This window comes from Pelodiscus sinensis, chromosome 17, assembly GCF_049634645.1.
Source record: "Pelodiscus sinensis isolate JC-2024 chromosome 17, ASM4963464v1, whole genome shotgun sequence".
NCBI classification, from domain to species: domain Eukaryota; kingdom Metazoa; phylum Chordata; order Testudines; family Trionychidae; genus Pelodiscus; species Pelodiscus sinensis.
The window spans coordinates 38,051,192-38,067,143 of NC_134727.1; the positions used below are offsets into that span (position 1 = coordinate 38,051,192).

At 51.4% G+C, this 15,952-nt stretch overlaps 1 protein-coding gene across 2 annotated transcripts in view; it reads left to right on the top strand.

Annotated features, from left to right (window-relative positions):
• The first annotated feature begins 211 nt into the window (after positions 1 to 211).
• The window catches only part of LARP1 (La ribonucleoprotein 1, translational regulator), a 71,555-nt gene continuing 55,814 nt past the window's right edge, over positions 212 to 15,952 (top strand). For both annotated transcript variants that reach the window (XM_075900602.1, XM_075900603.1), the window contains exon 1: positions 212 to 899. In XM_075900602.1, the coding sequence (XP_075756717.1) occupies positions 431 to 899 (469 nt within the window). In that variant the 5' untranslated portion in view covers positions 212 to 430. The remainder of the gene's footprint in view (positions 900 to 15,952) is intronic.

A 15,952-nucleotide genomic window follows, 5' to 3' on the forward strand; every position in this document is an offset into this window, starting at 1 on the left:
AGCTCCCAGGCGCAGGGCTGCGCCACGCCCCCTTTCCGACTCCGCCCCCTCCCGCCGGCGCTGCCCCTTTAAGGAGCTCCTCCGAGCGCCGCGCATTGCATCAGGCGCGCGCGCGCCGCCGTCCCGGGCCAGCCCCTCTACGGCGCGCGCGCGCGCACTCACACACACACACACACGCGCCAGAGCGGGCGCTGGGCGCGCGCACGCGGCGGCGACAGGGAGGGAGGGGAGTGCGCGCTCCCGTGCCAGTCGCGTGGTCTCCGTGCTTCTCCATATTGCTGCAGCCGGAGGGGTGCCGCGGGAGGGGGAGCCGGCGCAGGGACCCCTCCCCACTTGCTCCGGGCTGCGTGCGGCTGAGCAGGGCCCCGCCCGGCGGGGGGAGCGCCTGGAGCAGGAGCGGGGGGGACGCGGCGGCCGGCCGGGGGCGCAGATGGCGACCCAGGTGGAAGCTCTCCTGCCCGGCAACCCCCTGCTGCCCGCCGAGGAGCACGGGTTGCTCATCAAGAAGCCCCAGGAAGGGGGCCGGGAGAAGGGCGAGCCCCTCATGCCCCAGGGGGAGAAGGCCAGCGCCGAGGAGGGCAGCGGGGGCGCCCCGGACAGCTGCAGCAAGGGAGGCGGCGCGGCGGGGGAGCAGCCGCGGCGGAGCGCGGCGGCCAAGCCCCCCAGCATTAAGCAGCAGAAGGAGGAGAGCAACAACCAGGAGAAGGAGAACCTGCTTCAGCAGCGAGGAGGGGGCGAGAACCGGCTGCTGGGCGAGGCGGGGGGAAGCGGCGAGGAAGGCGGCGAGCAGGGAGGAGGCGGGCGCAAGGAATTCATCGAGGCCCCCCCGCCCAAGGTGAACCCTTGGACTAAAAACGCCCCCGGGGCCGTGGTCACAGTCAACGGACAGTCCCCCCCAGGTGGGTAAGCGGGTGAGGCTGGGGGGGTCGCCCTTCCCCGCGGTGGGGTGGGATCGCTGAAATGCAGTATAGTGACTCTGGGTTTTTTTGTTCTCTTCCCCCCCCCAACCCCACCCCATTGGCTCTTGCGCTGTTGGATCGACCCCTGCGTCGGGGTCCTGGGCCCCATCGGCCCCCATGCGTCAGCTCTGTAGAGAAGGGGAGTAAGCGAGGGTGGGGTGCGCGGGCGCAGCAGGGCGTGGGGGGCTGGCAGCGGCCGGAGGGAGCCTCGCCAGGCCTCGGGGTGTCTCACACGCCCGACCAGGACACAGCCGGAGCTGCTTTTTCGTGAAAGGCCTCCCCCCCCAGGTGCATGATAGAAATGCCGGGGGGGGGGGGCTGGTCGGTGCGTGTAAGGAAGGGGGAGGGGACGGCTTGGTGGGAAGAGATCACTTTCCTCCCCTCCCCCCGTGGAGCCAGGCCGCATTTCCCATATTGTAAATGTTTAATGAGTGTGTTCGGCACGGAGCAGGAAAAGAAGAGGCCTCCACGCCCTTCCCCCGCCTGGATTCGGGTGCCAGAGTTGGCCCGGGTGCTCCGAATAGGGGGGTCTCGCGGGCCGTAGCCCGGCGTGGGGGAGAAACTAAACGTGGCCTGGGCGCGTGGAAGGGGATCTGCTCGCCCGCCGCCGCGCTCCGCCTGCCTCCGAGCCGGGCGCACGTTTGGCGGGGCCGGGGGAGGTCATCGGGGGAACGGGGATGGGGGATTTCTGGGGCGGCCCCGGCTCGCTGGGGAAGGGGAGGCTCGCCGCCTGCGGGAGCCATGAGGGCGTAGAGAGCATGTGTGCGGGGGGAGGGGGAGCCCAGCCCAGGCGGAGCGGCTCGGCCATGCGGCTTTGGGGCGGGGAAGGAGGAGGGGGGGGAGGCAGCGGCGGGTTTTCACGCCGAAGGTTCCACGGCACTGTTGCAACGTTCCAGGCCGCGGTGTCAACGTTCCAGGCCGCGGTGTGAACGTTCCACGGCGGAGGGCTCCAGCGTTCGATCGGGGCTGCGCGCGTGTGTGGGGGGCGGGCTGCGCTCGGGGCTGCCTCCCCTTCCCGGCATTCCACTGCAGTGAAGACAACGTGGTTTTCTTCTGCTGCGAACATGTGATTTCTCCCCCCCGCCCCCCCCCCCCGCTCACCGCGGGGCCTTCTCCCTTTTCCCGGCGCTGATCGCCCCCTCTCCCGCCGGGTTGGGTCCCAGCAAGAATTTGCAGCGCCTCAAAGGGTGACAGACTAGCTGTGCTGGGGAGGGAAAGGGGGGGGGGGTACGAGAGGCTCTGCTTGGCCTGGCCCATCCCCCACTCCCTGCCTCTCGTGTGCGTGTCGGATCCGTGCCCCATGGATCGGAGCACGCCGGCACCGTGTGGGGGAGATTCCCCTTCACCCCCACGTGTTCTCCCTTCTCACCGCGGCCCTGCGCGTGTGGGAAAGGGAATCCCTCCTCCCCACGTGTGCGTATTCCTCTGTAGCGTACTGCGGCTGGGCCCTTGACTCCTGTCTCCCGTGCTTCGCTGGCACCGTGACATGTAGGCCTCAGCGCTTCATTTCACGGCCGTGCCGTTGCTGTAAATAAGCTGGCGTGTAACCCTTTCTTCCCAGCATTGAATTTGCGTGGAGGATGGGAATGGGAGGTGAATATGCGGAACAAACAACAGCCCCCTTCCCCGCCTTTTCTTTGGAATAAACCCTTGGCCCGAAGGACATTGGGAGTAACTTTCTGGTAATCCTGCATGTTGCAATGCTGGTTCTCTGGTGTAACCTTAGCCCCTCTTCCCCCAAAAGTTACTGGGAGGGGAGGGCTGTGTGCTCAGTGCTAGTTTAGTAACAGCTGCCTTTTGAATTGTACATTCTTCCTCCCTCCATTCTTTTTAGGCCAAGATGGGAAATGCTGAACACTTTGCATTTTCTTGCAAGTTTTAATAGCTATTACCTCCGTCAGGAGCAATAAACTGTTTTAGCATGAAGGGAGCCCATGCCAGGAGAAAATACTGAGAATTTGAATTGGACATCTCCTTTATGAAGGCTCTTACGCTTTTCAGCCTTCCCTTGCAAACTTTAAATTACATTCCCAGCTATGGCATCTTTTTTTCATCCCTGCCTGTGCCAGCATTTTGCAGAAGTTGGTACCATCTAACATGATGAATCATCATAGCTATTGATCTTTGGAAGATGGTCAGTTCTGCAGTATCTGCTTGGAAAATGGTTTTTTTTTTTTTATAGTGGAGGGGAAAAGCATATATGAGAACTCACCCAAAAATCTCAATGGAGGCAAGCTGCTGTAGTCTGTGAAACCATGGAATGGGATAAGAATGACTTGTGTTAACAAAATTCTGACTAATTGGCTGCCTCAGTTTACTACTTGTTGCATGATGTAAAGCTGATTTCATCGCACCTTCATGCAGCCCTGAGGATTCATAATACTTCCTTGTTGGACCATCTTCCGTGATAGCACTTGTAGTGTTTTAAAGTTCAGTACAAACGTGATATCAGAATAGAAAACACTTGATTTATTAATTTCAGTGCATATCCTCCTGTAGAGCTTTGCAAAATTACAGTATTTAACCTACACTCTGAAGCTACAGAACAACATACTTCTGGTCAAAATGAGTTGAATGTATACCAAAGGTCTTCAGTACATGTCTTTTTACCTGCCTTTTTTTCCTCTCTTCAGCATGAATATTTCAAGTTTTAAAGGACAGCATGTTTTTGGTATTGATCTTGTTATCTGAGCAGGGGGAGAAAACGTTTGCTAGTTTCCAGAGGAAAAACAATGTACTTTAAGAAAGATACAATCTGTGTTTAAGACCTTGAATTGCTGCACTACTAGGTCTTTCTGAAGAGGGGAAGGGAAAGTCCAAGACTTATTCTTGTGGAAAAATTAGTCATGGAAAGGAAATAACATTGGAGCACCCTGAATTCTGTTCTACTCAGAGTAAGAGCAAGTCAGAGTATTCCTTTAGGGTGTAAAATAGTGAAAATTGTCTAGTGGTGCATTTTCTGGAGTTTAGCAGCCATGCCTAAGTCGCACGATGCATATTTGAGGCAATTTAAAGTTACTTTTGTGGGTAAGAACTTGCTATAGAATTGCTTTCAGAGTAGCACCTGAGTTCTAGAAAGATGAAGTATCTAGATTTGATCTCTGCAAGCTAGTCTGTGTGGGCAAGCCCTGTGGACATCAGGAGAGGTACAAGGGGCCCTCCATATGAATTGCCTTGGCAGATTGGGGCCTTAAATGGGAATCCAAATTGTGAACTCACATGCGGTAAGACAGTAGAACCGAGTTAGGTGGACTAAACCTATTCCTCAGGCAGAGACCTGTGCTTTGGCTCTGTATTCAGACTAGTGCTTACGAAATTGAAGGACTTGTGGCGTTCATTATGCCAAGTCGTAGGCAGATGTGCAAGCTTCTAGACATAGTTCTGTGCTGATGGTATTTGAATCCTGGCTTGCAACACCCCTACAATTCCAGTTCTGGGCATTTCCCACACAGAGTTGGTTGGTTGTCTCCTATTGTATAGTGGCTTTGAAAGGTATGTGAATGGGACTGTGGCAGGATACTGAAAGGGAGGCAGGATCTCCAAAGGTGAATGGCTCCTGCTACTGCTGAGCAAGCATTTTACGGCACATGTCATGCAGGGGTGAGGTCTGTGGCTGAGTGATTAAAAACCTTTTGGACTTCTGGGGGAGAGGTGGAAGACCCTTGCCTAGATCAGCCATTGGATTGGATCAGGAGGAAAGTGTACAGAGATTGGAGCATGCACAGAAAAGGTTGTGAATTCTCAGTTTCCATTAGTGTCCTATGTTCAAAGCCTTGTCACCTAGAGGTTGGAATAGATAGGCATTAAGGGAAAAAAACTCCCATATAAAGAGGCCAGGAGAAATATTTAGTTGGGATCCTGGAGATAGGCACACTGGTGATGTTTGGCGAAGGCAAGTTAGACTTGTATCTGGTCTCATAACTTCCAGGGATTCTGCCATGACTGGGAATGGCTTTTTCGTTTTCTCCTTAGTATGGGTTTGTAACACGATCCAGGTAATTTATAGCCCCTTAGTACGGGACTTACTATAGGTGCACTTTTATAGTCCAGACAAATCCAGTAGTTTCTCTGACAACCCTACAATAATAGAGTGTATACAGAAGACAGGATAAATATCTTCTGAAGGAAAAGAGTTGTGCTTTTGTGTTTCCAGAGGTGGCCATGCACGAAATTTCTTTTTTGTCTTTCAAGTTTCTCTATTAAAAGCTTGGTGTGTTGACTCTCCAGAGAATGTTTTTGGAGAAGAGGAATATGAAGAGAAGCCTTTAAATGTCCTAAAATACTTTGTGCAACTCTTCCCTCCGTTGTGCAGCTGCGAGGTGGACTGGGCATGTAAAACCTCATTTAATTGGTTCACCAGTTCAATTGAATTTATTAAAGGGAGCAGCCCCCCTGCCCGCTCTCCAGCCTGGCCAGAGCAGCCCTGGCTTGTGGTGCCCCTATTGCGGACTGAGACTGCGTTGGCCAGGCTGGAGAGCCCCTGTCCATGGCAGGCTCAGTGGGGCTGGAGCAGCCCCCTTCCCACATAGCCAGTGGGGGCTACTGGCTAACGGGAAAGCCTTACCCCTTAAGGGTGATGCTTGTTGGTTAACCTTTCGCATCCCTAGTGCGGACAGGGTTCCCGTATTTCTAGCACCTAGTTGTGAAAGACTGCTGTCTTTGCTTAAAGAAACACTATCCAGGCACTCACTGCTTTTTAAGAACTGCTTTATAGTTTACAGCATCACTTGGAATCTCTCCACTTTTATGGCAGTGCCGAAAATGGCTGAGCTCGGTCTGTGCTAGCTCCTTCACGATTACTCGCACTGGTGCGAGTGTACTGTTGCTAGAAAACCTGTAGAGCGTTTCTTAGTGTAGATGTAGCCCACAGGTTTTTTTTTTTTTTTAAAGTTTCTTATCTAGAGTGGTTTCTAGCTCGCTGTCTGGTGTACACTCACTTTCTAGCTAAGGCTAAGTAAAGCTTTCCAAAAGACACTGCTTCGTTCCTTGGAGCAAGCATAATGTTCACGGACTCCTGCGTGGAAAGGGTATAGAATAATGGATGGGTAAGCACAGCTGAGGTTAGCTAGCTGCCGTGAGAGGCAGGGTGGGGGAAGAGTTGGTATAAACACACACTGTAATTACACTCCCTTTCATCCCTCGCTGACTGTCCATGGTGAAGCGTCCCACAAAGGTTTGGGGATAAGCCCTTGAAACTAGCCTCCACTGGAGAGAGGAGACGCAACCGAGAAAAGTGCTTTGCCGTTGGCACATTTTTGTGCATCTCATGAAAAATGATCGAGATGAAAGTTAGTCACGGCTTGGTGCCGAGTAGCCGGTGCTTGGTAATCGGGCCCGTGCTGATCTCCAAAGTGTTGTGCAACTTGATTTCTGTCGTGGCGTGTAGCTGTGGAGCCTAGTGGCTCGGTTGTGACTGAGTCCTAACATCCCAGCGAGAGCGCTGGACCCCGGATCGCGTCGCTTCTGAAATATCCATTAGTCCAGATCTCACAGCTCAAGTTTGGGAAACTGTTTGCGAAAGGGGACTCCTGCCCTGAAAGGTGAAAGGGGCATTTTCTCCTCCCCCACGCTCCCTGTGCCCTTCAGGTCTGTTCTGGACCTTTGCTCTGTTCTGCGCTGTTTGTTTCAGGGAAGGTTGGGGAATGCAGTGTATTCAGGGACAGCTGATTCATCACCCCTTCTTCTGGGAATCATGAACTCTCTCTTTCCAGTAGTAAGGACTTAATGCAGATGGTTCTTAGCAATCTTTTGCTTTAAACCAGTGGCTCCCAACCTTTTTGGGCGTACACCTCCCTTTTCAATCTAGTAACATTTTACGGGAACCCCACCAAAGAATATAGCTGTTTTCAAACAATCCAATACTCAGTCATGTGATGTATTCATGTAACATGGACATGGAACTAAATATTTAATGTATATTTATAAGTACACAGTATACGCATATTTATTAATTAAAATGCGTAAGTATTTTTATACACTACATTTATTTTAATTTTATATTAAACTTTCCGTGGATCCCCTAGGGTACTGTCGTGGACCTCCAGGGATCTGCGGACCACAGGTTGGGAACCACTGGCTTTAAACCCTTCCAGCTGTTTTTTTGGCTTCACCTCTATGGTACATGCACATTGTGAAACTAGTGATTAAGGTTGGAGATTTGCATTGGACGTGAACTTTCATGGGGCCCTGTTGAAAAATCCTGCCTGTCGTCTCTTCTTATATCAGCACATGAAAATGAGTTGAGCTGAGACGCACATGTAACACTAAATAGGCAACCAGTGCATTGGGTTGCAGGATTCTCTGTTCCTTCCTCTATTAGGATACCTAATTAGGGCTGTAAAGGGTGGAATGGTTACCCAGTGAGAGTGACTGTTACTAGGCCTGGCCAAAGTGGCCCCCTGCCTGTGGCGTGCCGGGCCTAGCCGGAGCAACGACAGCCCCCTTTTGCGCCCCCCCCACCCCCCGATCCCGTTTAACTGGTTAAACTTTTAAAATAGGATTTTACATCCCTACACCTAATCCTTTTGGCATTCCTGGATGTTATGCGACATTGTAGTTGGGGCACATGAAATGCCATACTAGTGCTAAATAGCTGAAATGCTGGGCTGCCCTTTTTTTGTTAATTATTCCCCGTCTCCCTCGCTCTTCTCTAGCTCACCAGAACGTTTTAGAAGGGCACATCGGGCATTTGCACTTTAAAGTTTTTTAGAAAGGCAGATACACCCTATTTCCAGGTGCAGCTAACATCAGCAGTGATGTTAGAAAGAGCTGAACCTTAGTGAAAAATGAAATCTAGTATTTGCATAGCAACATCCAAGGATGGGGGATCTTGGTATGCTTTAAACATGAACTGTAGCCTCACAGTATCCCTGTGGAATAAGTATTAGCCCCATTTTACTGATGGGCAAACTGAGGCATGAATGTTATCTTGCTGAGGGCCATGCATTAACCTTTGGGACAACAAGGTCTCCCAAATCTGGGGTGTGGCTTTTTTTTTTTTTAAACCTCAGACTTCAGTGAATCAGGATATTTGGGTTCTAATCCGTTCCGTGCTCTGGAAAGACTTCCTTTGTGGCCATGGGGAACGCTGACTGCCTTCCCCTGTTTTAATATTGCAGGCTTTCATGGCCCACATTATTATGGTTTCTTGCTGAGACCTTACTGGTCTTCCCAGATTGTGCTTACACGTGTTGGGTTCGCTGTCTGCAGATCAAATTCCTGGTGTGCTCTGTACCTGAAGATCTCTTGGGCATGGGACATGCTCCATAAAGCCATGTTGGGTGACCGCATTGGGCAGACTGACTGGTCCTGTAGAGCTTTTGTAGCTGATGTGCTGGGACACATTGCTAGGATGGTAGCTTGAAGCTCCCGTATCCCAAGACCTTCCCTGTAGTTAGCTGGCCCAAGGTAGAGCTGTGGATGCCTGGTACAAAATTGTGGTCGTCTGCTCCATCTTGTGTGGCTCTGTATTCATTGCTTGCGTCCCCTGAGGTCAGTGGTTTGGTGCCAAGTGGGTATTCTCTGCGTCCAAGACTTTGTTAAAAGTCTGCAGAAGGACTAGGCAGAGCTTTGTATCTGGGGAAATTATGGAAATAATTGTCTGGCTTTTAAAATCTGGTAGCCAGCTGACAGGCTCTTCACTGCCTAGGGGAGAGAGCGGCCCAGAAGGGGCTGTAACAAGTTAAAGGGAGCCAGCCAGAGTTTATTTAAAAGCGGTTTGCATGTTTATCTCAGGTCAGACCAAATGGCAGCGGAACTTGGCTGTTGATTGCCCGTTAGCAGGTCTCTTTGGGGACGGAGTCTTGACTCACAGAAGGCTGGGTGTGTCGGAGTGACTGCCAGGTTCAAAACCAGCCCCGCCAAGAGCCGTGCTTGGGATTCGCCTCAGGGCATTGGGTCGATCGGTGGCCCTGCTGAGGCCGTGCAGGGAATATGGCTTCCTGTGCGGGACTTGGTAGGTACGGTCGTGGAATCTGGTTTGGTTGTGGCCTCATAGAATCCTAGCACTGGCAGAGATCTCAGGAGGTCACGAAGTCCAGCCCCCTCCCCAAGGCAGGCCCAGTCCCGTGTCAGCATGTTTCTCCACGCATTGCTCCTCCTAGAACGACAAGTTGTCCTTGCCACGCTTACCTGCAATCCTAGCTGGGGTTCCTCTTGATTTGCAGAGGGCATGTAATCGGCCCTGGGAAGGGATGGCTTGTGGCGGAGAAGTGTGGACTAGGGAGAAGTCCCTAGTCAAAAGACAAAAATGCAAAAGTGTATCGGTTAATGCGCTAGGCTACACGCATTTCCCTTCCCACGCCAGTACATTTTGTAGCAGGCTGGCCGGCCGCTTGGATATGTCCCAGCTTCTGCTGCATCCGGGACCTAGTCCTGCTGCGGCTCTGCATTTAAAGTGTATTGGGAGCCAGGCAGGCAGCCCAGCTCAGTTCCGGCTTGCGCTCGGTTTGGGAGCTCAAGACCCCTCCCACTCGGACAGGAACTGCTGCCACCCTGCGCTGCTGCTGTATCAGAGGCAGCAGCGCAGTATGACGGGGCTCCTCAGGAGTGGGGACAGCGCACTAGTCTTCTCCCGCCCCGGGACTGTAGAATAGTTGAGTAACCGCTAAGAATTCATGAGGTTAATTGACTATTTAGTTCACCGATATTTAACATCCCTTGTGTGGCCAGGTGTGTGCGAGTACCCATTGCAAGCAGAGGAAGCTCTGCTTTGGGGTCAGGAAGGCTGCATTGCTCCAATATGGCTCTAGTTGAGAGTTTTTATAGATTCCAGTTAAGGGGTCTGTGCTTAATAGGCAGGGCTCGCCGAACTGCAGTGAGCCCTGCTCGCCAGCCACACTGTCCAGCAATCTGCGCGTGCGCAGATCGCCAAACCCGGCTCTTCTGGGTTAGTCTGCTCGCCACGGGTGAGTAGATTGTATACTTTGACGAGCCCTGTTAATAGGCATGTTTAAAAAGCAGGTAATTATGTCACTGCTCCCTGCTACCATCATGAATCTGAGGAAACATTGTGGGGTGGCAGTCAGCTCCTGGGGGGGCAGGAGTGTGGGGGGGCAGTCGGCTCCCCAGGAGCCGGGCGGGAGCTGGAATGTAATTGTGAACATTAAAAGCCCAGGCTCCTTGGTTAACCGTTGACGCGGTTATACGATCACCTCTCTCGTCGTTAACTGCCAGAACTTGCTTGTAGTTTGATTTGTGTCTGTCACTTGCAGTGAGAACTCTTCCTGCAGCGCTAAAGCGATGCTTGTTGGGTTAGCGGCATTACGTTATGCAAGGGGAGAGAGAGGGCAGCTGGGAACAAGTGACCTTGGTCTCAGACCTGCACCTCACCTTTACCAGATTAGTAGCTGATTAATACAGCTCTGTGCCGGGAGCTCATTGCAGTGAGAATTTCCCTGATGCTTGCTTGCATTGGAAGGCTGTGCGGCAAGAACATGGCAGGCGGTGGCATGGCCTTAAAAACCAGGTGACTTTCTGTCCTCTCTTCTCTGATCTCTGCTTGATGGGGTTCGGCACGGGCAGCAAGGGGGATCAGCCACTGTTGCAGGGCCTCTGAACTGGGCGATCTAATAGAATCCAGTGAATTAGAACCGGAAAAGGCATGTTCATGCAGGGAGCTCCCCTGTGTAGTGGAACTTACTGGGAGCAGTATGATCTGATGCTGCTGGCAATGTCAGCCGTTGCTGTAAACGAATTCCATTGGTTTGAAACATAGGGTCTCTCTGTGTGCGTGTCATTCCCCCCTTTCGGGTAGGTGCATCCAGGTCCCCTCGTTTGCACTCGGATACAGTCATCCCTGTGGGGCAGCGGCTGGTGTGCTTGCTCTCCGTAGCCATGTGCGACTGCTTGCATGCCTCGCTTCCTGCCCTCTGGCCGTGGGGGAGCGGAGGTGCCCTCTAGCACTAGAGGTGGGAGACTTCCTTGTGGGGAAACGTGGGTTGCAGTCAGTTTCCTGCTCCCAGGAGGGTGGAAGTCATGAAGGGGGAATGTGTTGGTCTGTTGCTCAACCGCTACTCAGAGTGTTGCCTGGCTCTGAAGACTCTTGTGTAGGAGGAGTGGGAGGTTGACTGCGTGTATGGTCTTGGGGCTGTGCACACAGAAATTTGAATGTTCCTGCTGCCTTCAGAAACTTTGGTTTGCCAGCCAGATACCTTGGGGTTAAAGCTAAGAATGTTAGTTATCAGGTAATGGACTAATCGAATAGGGCACCTTTGCCCCCAGGGCTGTTGCTACACTGCAAAGACGAAAGTGCTGTGTGGAGCCCAGGGTCAGCTGGGGTCTCCCCTGCTGATCCCGGGCTCCATGCTGCGCTGCTGCTTTGAAATGCCACGAGGAGCCAGACAAAGTTTCAAAGTGGTAGCGCCGTGCGGAGCTTGAGGTTAGCTGGGGAGTCCCCGGCTGATCCCAGGCTCTTGAAACACCACTTGCAGTCTGGGGACACCCAGCTGGCCGTGGGCTGCACGTAGCTTTCCAAGGCAGTCTGGCCCCAGGCTTCAAGCGCTGCTTCTGCTTTGAAGTACCCCCCTCTTCGTTTTCTCTCGCCCCCTCTGCTGCCTCTCAGTGTTTCTCAACCAGTGGTACAAGTCCCCTTGGGGGTACTCGAGAGAAGTCTGGGGGGTACCTCAACACAACTGAAATTTGGAGAAAACTCAATTTTTGTGTTAAGTTTTACAGCGCTTTATTATTTTTGTACTTTTTACACCCAAAGAAGTCATTGCCCACCTGGCTCTGATTAAGTTGTTTAAACAAATATGTTGCAATGGTAGAAAAAAAATGTTGTTTGAAAACTGTAGGTACTGGGGGGTACTTTTTTTTTTTAAAGGGGTACTTTATTTAAAAAAGGTTGAGAAACACTGTGACATAGAAGCAGCAAAAGGAGGGGGTGGAAGCAACTATTTGACTATTCTGTTGACTATCGGATAAGCATGTGCTTATCTAGTCTAGTTGTCCCCAACACGGTGTCCGTGGGCACCATGGCACCTCCTGGGGCATTTATGTGCGCTCGCCTAGTGACCAGGGCCGGCCCGAGCCATTCTTGCCCTCCGGGGGTGCATGCGTGGCCCCAAAAGATTGGGGACCACTCAACTAGTCCTTCACATCCCTAGCTAAAGCATCAGACTTAACATTGGAGGAGTTGGGGAAAGACTCTGGAAGACAAGATGACTTGACCAAGGGGACATTGAGAGCACAGGTTTGTTTTTTCCCTTAGCAAGGATGTGTGCAGCTCTTAGTTACTTCAGTCCTCAGTGCATTAGAGACTCACTCTTCACCTACTTGGGAGGGAGAAGACCCAAGGGAGTCTCTTGTCTTCTCCGCCTACCTCTTCCCAGTAGTAGCAGAGTTCCTTTTGAATTCAGAACCTCTCAGGTTCCTATATTAACATACCCCTGTTCTTAATACTAGCTGCATGAAGCTGTGATTGATTTTTTTTTTTGTTAATTAAAAGTTGGAGCGATGCTTAAAGAAAAAAGTGAGCTTTGAGAACATCACCGTTCTTACGGTGATGGTAAGAAACGAGGGCGGCTACAGAATTACCGAAGCCTTGGAGGAGGAGGATTGAGCGGGCTGTTGGGGGATAGGCGATGGCTAGTAAATGGTGGTGGGTGTTGGAGACAAAATGGGTGGGGCTACAGGCTGTAAGAGGGCCAAGTTTGCTAGAACTAGGAGCTATGGGAAGATGGGTAGGACATATGACAATGTGATTCTATACAAAACAAACTAGTTCACTGTCTTTTGTGTTTGTGAAGGGGGGGGAGGGGAACCAATGTTTGAATTTACCACATGGGGTGGGGGACCTAAGATCCAGCCCCCACCTTGCCTGGATTGGCCCTCAGGGCTTCCTCCCAGCGCCCTCCCCACCCCCCCTCCAGGGTTGGAGCGCACACTCTTTTAGCCAGCCCCCCCCCCCCCCCCCCAGGCTTTGGGTAATGTGGGGAGTGTCTCTTTCTCGCTTGTTTGTAGTCCTGCGGGTATGTCTCGACTACAAGCTTTTTTCGAAAGATCGTCTAGACAGCTGCAAATTTCGAAAAAACCCTCTTTGCGTTCAAGAACGCCTTTTTTCGAAACAGCTCTTTCGAAAAAGGCGTTCTTCCTAGTAAAAGTAGGTTTACTGATTTTGAAAAAAATGCCGTGTTCTTTCAATTTAATTTCAAAAACACGACAGCAGTCTAGACACTGGTAAAGTCCAGTCTCCTCCGTCCCCCCTCCCCCAAAGGCCACTTTTTTCGGAAAAAAACTCCGTAGTCTAGACACACCCTGACTGATTTTTCGGAAGGTCAGCAGCCCCAACCCGAAAAAGGCTTCCCACCCCGACATTGGGGTTTCTCATTCTAACTGAAACCTGCTGGTCAGTGTTGTAAAAGGGCTGATTAGTGGTTGCCAAACATAAGTTCTTACACTAATCTGACTGTGTGTAAAGGTGAGAAAGCGGAAACAAACCAGTGATTCAGTGAAGTCAAGTTACAAAATCTGATGTATAGCTTAGGTAAAATTCAGATGTTAAGTAGTCAGGGATTTGTGCTCCTCTCAAAGTGCAGTAAAATCAGCTGTTTTAGATTCTTCAAGGACAAATGGAACATTCGTTATGGAAGTGGAAGAACAGGAATGCCGGACTTTTCTGCCAGCAAGACACTTTTTATCCACGATTCTTAGAAGCCGTGAGTGTATCTTCAGTTCCTTATTCCAGGTTGTGATGGGGTGTATCGGCCCCACACTGGCACACCAGGAGTTAACCCATCTTTGTGATCAGAAGAGGCCACGCCCCTTCTCTGCTGGGCAGGTTCCTCCTGGAACCAGGGTATAAAAGGCTTGAGGGACTCAGTCTGTGCTGACTGCCAGAGGAGGAGGTGGGGCACCATGAGCTCCAGCAGGTAGACCCCTGCCGCTTCAAGATTTTGGGGCCGGACAAACAGGACCAGAGGTCCTAAGGAATGCAGAGACCACTGAATTGTGGACACCACAGATGCCTCAGGATCGGGTAGGAATGGACCGAGGGTATTACAGAAGAATGGCTCAGGAACCGACTGAAATGTGGCATGTTACAGGTGATCCCTGGCGAGCTGGTGTCAAGGGAGTCTGCTACTGACAGGGCCCTGGGTCGGGACCCAGCCCTTCCCTGCCCAGCAGGGGGTGGAAACCCAGCTTACTGTTCATTCACTCTGGCCATTGGGCCATACTACCTAAACCTTAAGAAGATTGCTCTGTTGACTCGGTCACTTGGTCATACTACCTCGACCTTAAGGGGATTATTCTTCTGACTGATCAGTGGGGCATACTCTCTTGACCTTAGGGGGATTGCACTATTGACTCTGGCCATTGGGCCATACTATACTGAATTGGGGGTGGGGAGGGATAGCTCAGCGGTTTGAGCATTGGCCTGCTAAACCCAGGGTTGTGAGTTCAATCCTTGCGGAGGCCATTTAGGGATTTGGGGCAAAAATTCATCAGGGATGGTACTTGGTCCTGCTGTGAAGGCAGGGGACTGGTCTCAATGACCTTTCAAGGTCCATTCCAGTTCTAGGAGATAGGCAATCTCCAGTATAAAGTGAGGGGGTTGTTAGAGGGATGCGGTAAGCAAACTAACTAACATGAATGCTGATCTGCATAGTCCTGAGATACAGGCCACCTTTTAGACTGGTTCCCTGGCTGTGATACGTGTTTCTCCCACCTCAACGTGTCATGGGGTGTATCAGCCTCACGATACAGATCTTCCAGTTGCTCATAATCAGCTTATTTCAGAAGCAGTGTCTGCTCGTCTGCTGTGGCAAAAAGGTCACAGCAGGGTCTGCCGTGGTAAAAGCTACTGAAAAGTAAAAACTAATAATATAATAGATCTTCATCGACGTAGCAGCACACAAACGGTGGCTGGGGCACTTTGAACTGGTCTGCAGCCGAACATCCAGGGGAAACTCCATTTGTGTACAAGTTACTGCAAGCGAAGAAAGGGGGAGGGAAATGAAAGAAGGCTGGTTGAACATGAGACGGGACCTACTGATGGTCACCATCAATATGGGGAGAAACACGTTCCTATTTAAAGCTGTTTTTTTTGTTTGTTTGTTTGTTTGTTTTAAATCTGAAAAGGAAATGGCGGAATGTTGTCCAAATTGACTTCTGTGCTAGAAAGTTGCTCGGACAATGGAAAGAAAACCAGTCAGTTTTCTCAGTTGCAGTCATTCTAAGCTTCTAAGGTGAGGTGGTCCCACGGGTGGTCTAAACCTCCTCGAGAGAAATAATATGAGAGTTCTTCAGCCGTGTTGTAAAAGTTCAGAAACGTCACCCTTGGCCTCCTGGTTGGCGGTGTGAAAAGAGGATTGATGTGCCAGCTTCCCCTCTTCTTTGCCATCGGCTTGGGAAGATTGTGTAGGTATGGCCGTGCGATACTTGGTGGATGTTCGCACCGACGGCAAGAATGAACTTGATGCAGATATGGCCTGCATCAATGAAATATGATGCAAAAAGGCAGGGTTTAAATTTACAAAAGTCCTTTGAAAGCGGTTTCAGAGGGACACCACAGATGATAGGCTGATAACCCTGCCGTTGAAGTCTCCGCGGAAATCTGTCTTGATCTAATTAAGAGGAACAAAACTGGAACCACACAAGGACACAGTGGAGAAATGAAGTGGAGGAATTACAGAGCTGGACTTAAAGCTGAACCAGAAACCACGTCCAAGAGGGAGGAGTATGAGGCCTTGTCTCGACTTGGTGCTTACGTTAGCCTAGCTGCATTGCTTCCCACCCCCTGCGCTCGTGGTTGAATGGACCCAAGGCCGAGTGTAGATGCTTGCAAGGCTGGTGGAAGATTGGTCTCCACTCAGGAGTGGTGGTGGGTGAGTTTTGCTACAGCTGTGGAAAAACACTCGTGACCGCAACAGAAGGTGTCTACACCATGGTGCAACAGTGATGTGAGTGCAGTGCTTTTGTAGCACATGGGGTGTTAGTAAAAACAAGCACAAGCGATGGTTGCAGATGAACGTTACTTGGTTGCGTCGCCTGGC